The 12,834-nt window shown below is 38.9% G+C and overlaps 2 protein-coding genes across 3 annotated transcripts in view; both read right to left on the minus strand.

Moving 5' to 3' along the window:
* The window catches only part of eIF2gamma (eukaryotic translation initiation factor 2 subunit gamma), a 426,482-nt gene that overhangs the window by 299,336 nt on the left and 114,312 nt on the right, over positions 1–12,834 (minus strand). The gene's annotated exons all lie outside the window — the stretch shown is intronic.
* Positions 944–7,728, minus strand: Su(var)3-9 (Suppressor of variegation 3-9). The gene has a single exon (XM_067137495.2). The coding sequence runs from the start codon at positions 7,687–7,689 to the stop codon at positions 5,530–5,532; it is 2,160 nt and encodes a 719-aa protein (XP_066993596.2). The 5' UTR covers positions 7,690–7,728; the 3' UTR covers positions 944–5,529.

Consider the following 12,834-nt stretch of genomic DNA (forward strand, 5'->3'; position numbering starts at 1 on the left):
AAAAAACACTTCTGGGCTGATTCTCTCAATGAACTAATGCAGTGCGATTTCTTGCCGGCTAATAACAGCACGTTGCCCTGTATTTGGAATGCCCGCTTTCACAGTAGGAACGCTGCTACTTGAGTAGTTGACATCTTTATTTCGAAACGCATCCAGAGCTGCGTAATGGATGTTCGAAGTTGTAGGTGCGTGAAATACGTGAACATTTCTTTTTTCTCCAGTTTGGGCCCAAAAATATTGGGATGCGTACATTATGCAAGGGTGTTAATTATGCGAGAAAATACGGTACTTTCCTTTATCAGGCAGTAAAATGAACGGAAATTTATAGGTATCTCTGAACACTTGGGAGATAACATTTGTTATATTTTTTGGACATAACGAGAAGAGAAAATACCAGAAACTGTCACTGATACGAGTGTAAATAGTATGAATGAGAGTATGTGAAGAGTATGACGATTAAGCCTATACTAGTAAAAAAAAAACATTGAATGGGAACATTATAACAGATAGAGAGGGCTACTTTCAACTGCTGTTTGTAGTTTTATGAAGAGTAAATTTTGTGGTGTACATGACAGCATTGTATGATATGAAGATATTACTGCAAGAAAGTGATTTGCTTGTAGATAACTTTTTGAATGTACTAAATTCCATTAAAAATCTCCATTTTATAACAGTGAAACTACTAAAATTTTTGCTAGGGGCTTTACGTCGCACCGACACAGATAGGTCTTATGGCGACGATGGGATAGGAAAGGCCTAGGAGTTGGAAGGAAGCGGCCGTGGCCTTAATTAAGGTACAGCCCCAGCATTTGCCTGGCGTGAAAATGGGAAACAACGGAAAACCATCTTCAGGGCTGCCGATAGTGGGATTCGAACCTACTATCTCCCGGATGCAAGCTCACAGCCGCGCGCCTCTACGCGCACGGCCAACTCGCCCGGTAAACTACTAAAAGAGGGTATTACAAGAATAATTTGAAATTCGAGGATGCCTTGCATAGCTTAGGGACGGGTGAATCAGCTGTGAAACCACTATACACGGTAATGAATCTGCCAAAAGGTCCCACTAAATATCGGAGATACACGAGCTTTATAAATGAAGCAGTTCAGGAATGTGTTGAGACTTCCATGAGAAATGCAGTCCTTCAAGCTGTGGATAACAATGAGTGTTGCAAGGATTTGCAGTGGCTATAGATGGGAGTTGGCATCGTAGGGGCCACATGAGTCTGAGTGGTGGTGTGTCAGCAACAAATGTTGACAGTGGCAAGGTAATTGACGTAGGTGTGCTCACAAAATATTGCCACAAATGTTGAGAAGAACTGAAACAAATTAAAAGAGCACCAAGAGAGTGATGAATGTAAAATAAATTACAAGGGTTCAAGTGGAGAAATGGAAATAAAGGGTGCAAAGTCAATATTTCCACATCTCTGGACACCTATGGGGTGAAGTACATAAAATACTTGGGTGATGGTGACAGTGAAGGGTTCTTAAGTGTGGTAGTGTCCAAGCCATATGGGGAGACTACAGTTGCAAAGCTTAAATGTATCGGACATTTTAGAGGCGTATGGAAACACAACTTCGCAAGCTTCGAGAGAAGCTGAAGGGTGAAAAATTAAGAGGATGGCAGAGGCACTGGTGGTAGAGGACAATTAACAGATAAAGAAATTGATAGGTTACAAAATTATTATGGACAGGCAATAAGAAACAAGTCCGACTGTGTGAAGAAAATGCAGAGAGCCATCTGGGCAATGTATTTCCATAAATTGTCAACACACTTTATTCCATTTCATATGTTATGCCCTAAAGGAATTACATCCTGGTGCAAGTATAACCGTGCATTGGAGACGGATGAAAAGTACAGCCATCAGAACTCCCTACCAAGTGCAATTTGTGATCAAATAAAGCCCATTTTCAGAAGTTTAGCTGATCCTAATCGGTTGCAGAAATGCCTACACAGAAAAACTTAAAATCCGAATGAGTCGTTTAATAATACGATTTAGAACAAAATACCTAAAACAGTCTATGTAGGCTATGAAACGTTGGTGTGTATGATGTGGTGATATCATTCAATGACGGTAGTGTGGGCAAAATTAATGTCACGAAGAAAGTTTTGGAGCCAGGTGTGAACATGGTTGACATATTGTTCTGAAATCGACACGGTCCGTGTGAAAAAGGCCGAAAGCGTGTTGGAAAAAATAAAGAAACACTCCAGACAGCATGCCAGATTACTTACAAGGGCCACGGAGGATGCAGAGAAGAATAATGATCCCGATTACGGACCTGGCATGTTTTAATGTCACTTGAGTATCATGTCAACACCAATTATCTCAAAACTTTTTTTTACATAAAAGTTCACATTTCTCGGAAACGAACATACATATATGAAATTTTCACTACTTATTCGACCAATGTAAATATGCATTACGACATTTATTCAAGGTCCCACATACAATAGAAATTTGTTCATACAGTGTTATATGTGAAAAAAAAAAAATAGTTCTACAAAATTTTCAAAAATACATTTAAAACCTTTTTCAATTTGAGGCTCCTAAAATATTGGCTCAAGACACAAAATAAAGCATTAAACAAATTTATAAAGTTTCATTCATATAGAATGTATAGTCTTGAGGAAAGTGTATCTCAAAGTTGATCATTTAACATTGTCGGTATAGGTAGTACAGCCCCCCCCCCCTAAGACTCGCACTAACTGAAGAAGGCTTGGATAGCAACATGAATCCAAGTCCGCTGTATGAACACCAGATGGCTGCTTCACGAACATTTCCATAAATGACCGATCACCTAGAAACTACCGATGCAGAGACATTAGTATAAAAAACACCATGGGTTTCAGCTGTTGTCACTGTAGCATACTTGCTATGGTGCGATACTGTCAGCTCTAAGTTCCGTGTTGAAATCTCTCCCGTGGCAAAGATTGTTTTCGATTGGTGTTCCCAAGTCTGTCTTAAGCTATGTGTAGATTTGGCAACACCGCCCCGCAAAGCTTGAATTTCAGCAGCTGATAAAATTATAACAGAGTGATACGAAATTATTTTTTCAAATTATTGATCAGTGTCACCACCCCTTATTCGCACATACACCTGGTTCAGATTATTTCCAACTGCCCTGTGTGCATAAAAGATTGTGGATCTTATCAGTACTGGTTTTGAAACAACTTTCTTTTATGAAATTATTTTTTTTTTTACTTAAAGCATTCAGATCAGTAAGACACAAATGTATTGAATAGCTCAGAATTGAGACAATGCTTGGAGAGTAAGCAACACCTCCATTAAGCAGAGAAGGAACTTCTCACATTATCAATGGAAGGAAATAACCATTACAGAATTCTGTTCATTAATTTTTGCATGAAAACTTGAATGCTCGATTGAAATAAAATGCTGGCAAGTTTAAATCTGCTGCTGTTCCTTCCTTAATCACAATGTACAGGATCTATTTTTACGTGAAAATACGAGCCACACGAATGTAATCTTACATTCTAACCATGCCTCGTGCACTGATCAGGATTCAAATTACACCCACCTTTGTGATGCTTTAGCAATGAAGCTACTATCATATCCATCAGAGAGAAAGTAAAAATTCAATGCAATGAAGCACCGGTAAAAACAAGAACGCACACTGCAGCATGTAACTGACTTTTGTTTCATATTTACAGGTACTCGAGATCACTGTGAAGAAGAACTAAAATCATGTCTTAAATAGTCACTCTAATTTGAATTTCCTTTTCTGCCATACACAACTCATAAAGGTGTTATGCTTAGCTCTTCTACCTACAATACTTCAAATATGAGAACTAAAAAAAAATACAATACTTAGCTGATTTCCATTTATGGTCCCTACGTCTCTTATATTTTGTACATTTTAGTTTTAATTTAGCAAGAAAACCTGTCAACAATGTATGGTGGCAGCAAAATGTAGGAAGACAAGGTGCGAAGTCGAAAGTACAATAAATCGTGGAGATACCAAATCATTTATATTCCAAAACAATTGATATGGCTCCACAAAGAATACATGACACACTCATTCCATGAACTTGCTAACAAGATAAAAAAGAGCAAACCTAATACTGTACAAAATTTTAAGCAATACATACAACCAAAACAAAAATCATCTTCACTCTGAGGTAAGGCTGGGCTAATTATATGAAACTACTACTTATAAATAAAATCTCCCATGAAAATGAATATTTTCTTTAGGATTGTGTTTCATAAACAGAAACGTTTGTACAACTGTGACCACTTGCAAGCAGTTTATTCATGTACCGTTAGATATAATTAGGCTCATTCTTTCTGAGCGAACTGATACCTAAAAATTTTGAAGTTCTTAAAAAGTTTGAACTTTTAAAAGAATTCTCTATTGGTGTCTGTCTCCTTCTGTAATGTATATAAAGTCCATAACAGAATTCTAAAATTTTTTCCATATTTCCACAGAATTTCTTACGAATACCAGTAAAAAATAATCCTCTCATCCTCAAACTGATATTTAAAAAAATTCTAAATTCAATACAGGAATGATTTAAATGAATAAAAATTATTATTATTATAACAAAACGTTCCCAAACAAGGCTAACTAAACTGAAAACACAGTAACAAAGCAGAACAATGCACAGCATGATATGCAAACAAGTTTTTGAACTATATCAAACAACCGTTTGCTGCATGCTACTAAAAGCTCAAGAAACCAAGTAACATAATAAATGTATTCACTGGGAACAATGGTGGATGAAATTGGTATCTACATTAACAAATTCCTACAGAGCAAAGAACCATCTCCACATATGGATAAATCTATAGAGCTATGCTCCAAAACAGGGTTGCACAAGACAATATTACAATTTACATCAACCCTGGTATGTATTTACAGTAAAAAATATTTTAAAAGTATTTTTACAGATCACTATATGCTTTGGCTTAGTGCCTTGAAATGTACTTAAAACACACTAAATTAAAGAAAATCACATGTACGCTATGTAATTTAAAATATTATGCAGTTTTCGAATTCATGTATGAATGGTGGCAATGAGCATTTTATTGCTAGCACCTGTCAAAGAATTTATGAATTCATCTTGAAGAACTGAATAAATTCCTTCAATTTCATACACTTGGATCTGTATACACCCCTTCACCTATTGAGACCCTTCTTGAAATATACAATTTAAATTTTAGCAATAAACAAAATAACTTCCATGTAATTTTTATAATAAAATTATCTTGCATATTCAAGTCGTATATAGAGATATACTGGAACATAATGGGATGATCTTGTGTATTGCTTTTCATATTCCTATCTCCTCTATCTATGACTTCATTTGACATGTGTTTGTTCCTTTCCAATAACGCATATTCATGGACAATGAAGTCACACGCACGCACGCACACACACACGTATATATCAGAGCAATGAAACCCATGCTCATGTATCAAATATATATATATGTAATGAAATGTAAAATTTATGCTCATATAAACAGAACTTATCTTCAATTTTACATTTTAATGAAACATGTTCAGACAAATATTAAAATAAATATCGCCTGCAATGCTTTGATTTACACTTGCACATTATTCGCTGAGAACTTACGGCAGATAATTCCCCATCAGAACTATCTTCACTTGCGAACGCAAGACGGGCACGAGAACACGAAGGGGATGCCTCTACCCCACCAGGCAGTGTACTATTAACCTGTTGTTTAAAGGACTGACACATGTAGTCAAATGTTACTTCTTCACCTTCTTTTATATTCTGCATAGCAAACAATGCCAATTTAGGAAGATTTGGATCCAGGCAATTAATCCATACAGCATACACAGCTAAATTCGGACTACATGAATGATTAATAAAATGAGAAATGTTGCCAAAAGTGGCAGCATCAACAGTATATGGGAATTGTTCCTTTTCATTGTAGTCCAAGTCAAATAAATATGTCCGACCATCTGCATCATAACTCTTTCCCCTGCTCTCAGCTTCATCATTATGTATCACCTCCCCAACATACTCGCACACAAATGTACCCTTTTTTATCTCCTCCAGAGCTTTTACACCCCAGCCACAACCAGTGGCTGTACGGAACACGCTCAACTTGACTTTGCGCCCTCTTTGCACCACTCTGTTGATACAGTCTGGTCCACACTGACACCGTTTATTACATTCATAAATAGGTGACCCAACAGGAACTTTGAGCAAACGGTTTGCACTATATGCGAACTGGCTGCCAGACTGTTTGCTGCAGCAACCTTTTGACCTTCCATCACATGTTTTACAACTACAGCCAATAGGAGGATCCTCAGGAATAGTTACTCCCCTACCAGGTATGTAATCATTCACATAATTGAAACTTGGAGGAGGGCCTTCTAAATCTACCATATTTTCTACTGTAATTGGTGCTGTATCATTGGAAACCGCATTCATTTCATACTCCCACTCCTTCAAGTCTTTCACCTGTTTAGAACGAGCCATGTGAAGAGCTCTGAGAAGCAACTTGCGTTTCACCTTCTCCACATCTACTGGATTTCTAGAGTGGTCTGGTACTCTCAGCAAGGCTCTAAGTTCTTTCTGGATAAACATTTCTTTCGGCACAGGATAAAAAAGCCCCTGTGGAGTCATTAGAGTAGTCATCAAATCTTCCAAAATTTCTCTTCTGGTATCAACAAGAGAAAGCCTGTAGTTATCCACATCTTCGTTAGATATCTCAGCTGAACTAGAGTTTGCTTCATTAAGTTGGTCATAATATTCTTTAAGGCGTTTTTCACAGTTGGTAAGATTTTCCAAAGGTTCCCAAGTATTTGATTCAGATGGCCAATTTTTCCACTTTACAAAGTAGTGAATTTTCTTATCAGGAAATTCATGATGATCGACTATTTTCTCCACTTCATATACCTCATCAGGTTTAGGCACTCTAACCCTTGCAGGAGCAGATTTTCGAGCTTTTTTTGGGGTGACAGATTTACACAAAGCTCTATCCAGAGAAAGTCTCTTCTTTGCCTTAGGTTTAATCATTTTTTTCTTAAGCATTTCAGAATTAAAACAATCTTCAGCCTTCAAGAGTTCAACCCTGACGGTAAGCCGCGGCAACTGTACACAACTGGGCCCGGACAGGGGCAACTCAACAGAATTACGCCTCGAGTTACTGTGCTCTGGCAAAGAACGGGCACTGGGCACTGAAATATCAGTACTTACATCAGAAAGATTTGAATCTATAGAGTCTTTATCTACAGGGCTCTCAGGATTAGAATCTTCTATAGTTCCTTTATTTTCATCATTAACAGATGACTCAGAGCTGAGAGCGGTTGTCTGATTACCATGATCCAAATTATCATTTACAGCATGCTCAATGCCAGGAGATTTTACTTTAAAAGTTTTAGAGTCATCATTTATGACACAACTTACTTCTTTTGAATCCCCATTCCAAATATCAGGGAAAGGCTTCTCTTTCTCTCTATGTATAGGTACAATACCGTTTTCACCAAGTTTATCACACAGAAATTTGGTTTTGCTCACAGTGTTATATTTGACAATTTTACACATCATTGTTGAGGGTGGAGTTGCAGTCCCATTTGTAAGTTGCTCCTCCAAATCTCCTGTGACAGCAGACTCGGTCATTTTCGTATCAACTGCTGGTGACTTGGTAGACATCAGAGGCGTCTTCGGCAGGAACGCTACCACCTCGTCTGGCTTCATCACAGGCGAGTTGCTTATTCTGCCATTAGCCGGCTCCACGTGTCTCTCCACTGAATCTGCAATTGTAAAAGTTAGTTGGTTGTTTCTCTTCACATCACCCAACACAACATATACAATCATGACAAACTTTTGGGCCTGTTCATTTCACTACACCAGATCAATAAAAAGTATTAAAATACTGTTAAACAAGTACTCCAGTGCTTTACAATGTCACAATGCTTTGCATTTCTATCCAATAACTGAAGTAAGGAGTCTTAAAAAAACTTTGCTTAATTACTTGACAGGGAAGGAATATGTAAACAAACAAATTTAAAAAACACAGGTTCACCAGTCAGTTTGAATACAGAGAATTCATTCTCTATTTTAGAAAGTCTCCAGCATTAAGTGTTAGGTTAAATAAGAATACTCCTAATACAAGTTGAATAGGAGAACATACACTGGCAGAAAAAAAAAAACTAAAAATAATGCAGAATATGGAAATATTGGCAATTTGTCGAGGTAACATATTTAATCAAATGTACAAGATTACAGATTAGTATCCGTGCAAAAAAAAACATCGCAAATGTGCCATGCCAGTCCATTCATAACAGGTGTGAATCACCTGACTGTTCAATGCAGGCATGCAAAAGTGCATGCACTGTGTCGTACAGTTGCTGGATGTCAGCCTGTGGGATGGAGTTCCGTGCCTGTTGCGCTTGGTCGGTCAATGCTGGTTGCCGATGACGGTGGAGTTTTCGTCCAATGATGTCCCTACACGTGCTCGATCGGGAAAAGATCAAAGAACAGAGCAGGCCAACGCAACATGTTGACACTCTGTAGTGTAGATATTAAGTGTGACAAAAGTCGAACCCAGAACTCTGAAGATCCTAGTGTGGCAAAATTCACTCATATGAATTCGTGACATTGTATTCGACTCACAAGTCTTGAACTTGCTAAAAGAAGATAAATATTCTAGTCATTTTATTCAGGAGTTATTTTAAATGTAATGTTATAATGTATTTTATATTGTGAAAGTGTAATTTTTATATGACTGGCCATTTCTATGATCTATGTTCGACTGAAGATGACGCCAAACAGCGTCGAAACTAGTATTGAATAATAATTGTTGTAATTTAATCTAAGCAACAAATTGGTTTGTATTGAAATAGGTGGACCAATAAGTTCCTTTCAAAACTCTGTAGAGCATGTGGGGTTACAACAGCAGCATGGGGGCATGCATTATCCTGTTGGAAAACACCCCCGGGAATGTTCATGAATGGCACCACAACAGGACGAATCATCAGACGGGCGTATAGATCTGCAGTCAGATGCATGGGATAACTATGAGAGTGCTCCTGCTGTGATACAAAATTCCTCCCATGACCAGAACTCCAGGTGTAGGTCCACCGGATGAGTTGGCCGTGCGCGTAGAGGCGCGCGGCTGTGAGCTTGCATCCGGGAGATAGTAGGTTCGAATCCCACTATCGGCAGCCCTGAAGATGGTTTTCCGTGGTTTACCATTTTCACACCAGGCAAATGCTGGGGCTGTACCTTAATTAAAGCCACGGCCGCTTCCTTCCAACTCCTAGGCCTTTCCTATCCCATCGTCGCCATAAGGCCTATCTGTGTCGGTGCGATGTAAAGCCCCTAGCAAAAAAAAAAAAAAAAGGTGTAGGTCCAGTGTGTTGACGCCGCGGACAGGTGGAATGCAGGCGCTCACCTGCCTCCTCTTAACCAACACACGTCCCTCACTGGCACTTACGCAGAACCAGCTTTCATCGTAAAACACAATGGACCTTCCCTCCATTCCGCAATGAGCTCTTGCTTGACACCACTGAAGTGGCAGGCGGCGGTGGTTCGGGGTCAGTACAATATACAGCACAGGGCGTTTAAAACTGTTTGTTGCATCACTGTGGTGCCAACTGCTGCTCAAATTGCTGCTGCGGACGCAATCCGCTGCGCCACAGCCGTACGCTGAATAAAGCAGTCCTCCCTCTTGGTGGTGCCACGGGGACCCCGGAGCCCCGTTTTCTTGCGAGCGTACTTTCTCGTGACCACTGCTACCAGCACACGTGCACAGTGGAGACATTCCTGAAAAGTCGTTATGCAATAGTGTGAAAGGAATATGTACCTTCACGCAGCCCTGTTATCCGGCCTCGTTCAACCACAGTGAGCTGTTCATACAGGCCTCTTCTTCATCGTAAAGGCGTTCTTCACCCTCTCACACTCACTCCATCCAATCTTGCATATAACTAACGCTTTCGCACAATACAGTATTTAAAGCCTACCTGGTGTGCAACGTCATGGGGTTGCTACTACTACCGCCACACTAATGTGATTTGCAGGAAATATGAATCAACGTCATCTTTCAGGTGTATAAATACGCCTACCAACATTCATTTATCTAGCACAACCCCTTCGTGATGTTAGCCCCCCCTCCCGTGTATGAGGGCATGTTCTTAATTCGATCCTCTAAGATAAGATGTACAGTCAGGATTGCTTCACGTATTCCAACATTTCTTCTGAAACCAAATTGATCGACTCCCAACTCAGATTCAACTTGTCTTTTCATTCTTCTGAATATAATACGTGTTAAAATTTTACAGGCGTGAGATACTAATGGTACGGTAGTTTTCACACTTGTCAGCACAGGCTCTTTTGGAAACGGGTATAACAACATTCTGCCTAAAATTGGATGGCATTTCTCATGTCTCGTACATCTTGCACACTACATGGAATAACCTTGTCATAATGGTTTCTCATAAGGCAGTCAGTAATTCACAGGGAATGTAATCAATTCCAGGTTCCTTGTTCCTATTTATGTTTTTCAAAGCTTTGACAAATTCTGACCTCAAAATTTGGTCTCCCATTTCTCAGCATGAACAGCCTCTTCTTGTTCCAGAACCACATCAACTACGTCTATACCTTTATATTACTGTTGGATATGTTCCTGCCATCTTTCTGGCTTGTCTTCTTTCCCTTGCAGTGGTTTTACATCATTCGTACACCTACTTTTCCTTTCTCCAAAGGTTTCCTTGATTTTCCTGTACGCAGCATCCACCTTTCCTAGAACCATACAACCTTCAACATCCTTGCTATTCTCCTTCAGCTGCCCTGCACTTTCTGTCCACTTCATTCTTTAATCCCCTTAATTCCATTCTGCCCTCTTAATTTTTTGCATTCTTGCACTTTTGTTGTTCATTAATCAGGTCTAGTAACTCGAGTTATCCGTCGATTCTTAGTAGATCGTTCCTATCTTCCTAACATTTCTTCATCAGCCCTACAGACCTCATTCTTCACGCCTGTCTAATTCTTCCCTCATTGTGTTTCTTTCAGCCTTTTCATTTCCATGTGTAACAAGTTCCGTGAAACTCTCTCTCTTACTCTTGTCCTTCAACTTTTCTAGATCCCATCCCCTTGCACTCCTTCCTTTATTCAATTTCGTCAACTTCAGACGGCATTTCATGACCAACAAGTTATGAACAGTCCATGTCTGCTCCTGGCAAAGTTTTGCAATCCAAAACCTGGTTTCTGAATCTCTGCCTAATGAAATCTATTTCTTACCTTTCAGTGTCCCCAGATTTCGTCCACGTATTGTAACGGTTCAAATCCCGTTACAAGATGATATCTGTATTTTTATTATTTTATCTGTATTTTATTATTATTATTATGTCAGTATTATTATTATTATTATTATGTTATCTGTGATATTGTTACTATTATTGTAATTATCCGTTTTATTCAATTCGATTTTGCAATTGCCTGTTGCTTGCAAGATTGTACTTAGATGTATGCCTATATACGTATGTGTAGAATAACCCTCAATACCTGTACAGTGAGAATTGTTGTATATATCAGAGATTGGATGTGACGTTGGGGCATTGTGCAATATTAGTGGCGATTCTGCCAAGTCATCGCCACGCCATGGCTACGGCATTGTATTTATTTAGATATGCGCTCAGTGAGTTAGTCGCCGCGGGGCTATTTCACAACTGTATGTAATATTTGCCGCGTTGTGGGAGTATGTCATGGTTATTTCTGGAGATTACGTAGCTGTGTCAACCAACGTCTATATAAGGTGGATGCATATTGTAGCGTCAGTCATTACTTACACGGATGCAGTACAGTGAAGAAGTCTACTAGATCAAGAAGCCTTAGTTGGTCAGTCAACAAGTGTGAACGAGAGATGGAGAAGACTCAGTGAGCCATTAATTATTGGTCATTGAAAGAGTGAGGCCAAAAGTTGGTTGGTCGCTCACTTAGTTGAAGACACGGACGCAAGGGCTTACCATGAAGTCAGAGAGGGCAACCCTGGACCTGCCAAGAGGTAATACCATATTGACTTACAAAGAAGTCAGATGATATGGAGAAGAAGCAGTCACAAGGACGTATCACCAAGTTAGGCGTGACACATCTACAGTAAACACCAGATCAATGGATTACGTCGTAATTACACTCAAAGTGTTGAAGGTACAGTCAAGTGAATCAGTGAGGGAAATATTTCGTATAAATTGTTAAATGTCCGGTCAAGAAGAATTCAAATTCATGCCTAGTTTCTTTCAGTTGCAATGTCATAATTTCATATTCTCATCTGTTTTATCGCAACAAGACTCACTATTTTTTTATATATTATTTAAAGAATATATTTTGTTCTATCAAACGAATTCATAGTTTCATTTCATTGACAGTAAAATATCTTAACCTCAAAATTAATGGGGAAACCGAACGCCAATCTCCTTTTCCCAGAACTTATATGGTATGTTGTCAAAAGTAAGCTTATTACCCCACACCCTAGAGATAGTCAAGAGTCTCATTCTATTATTGCTGTACTGAGTGACAGCTGGCGCCCTTCAAATAACGTATGTGTAAGTAAGCAGGTAACAAGTAGTGTGAGTACAAGGTCCAACGTGTGTGTATTTTATTTATTGAATATTAATTGTCATAATTTCCATTTTAAATGCAGATATTCATGATTTTCAAGTTAAATGCAGATTTATATGTTTGTAAAGTTAGTCAGACAGTTAGGACACACTCAGTATACAGCCGTCGTTTCTGGTTTTTGAACCAAGTATTAGCAAGGACTAAATTAGGATTGGTGCAGAATTCAACCGGCAAACTTCCTCTTTCATTCCTACCACTGCATTCCAGTCTCCCATCACAATTAGA

This window comes from Anabrus simplex, chromosome 1 (assembly GCF_040414725.1).
Source record: "Anabrus simplex isolate iqAnaSimp1 chromosome 1, ASM4041472v1, whole genome shotgun sequence".
In the NCBI taxonomy this organism is placed as follows: Eukaryota; Metazoa; Arthropoda; class Insecta; order Orthoptera; family Tettigoniidae; genus Anabrus; species Anabrus simplex.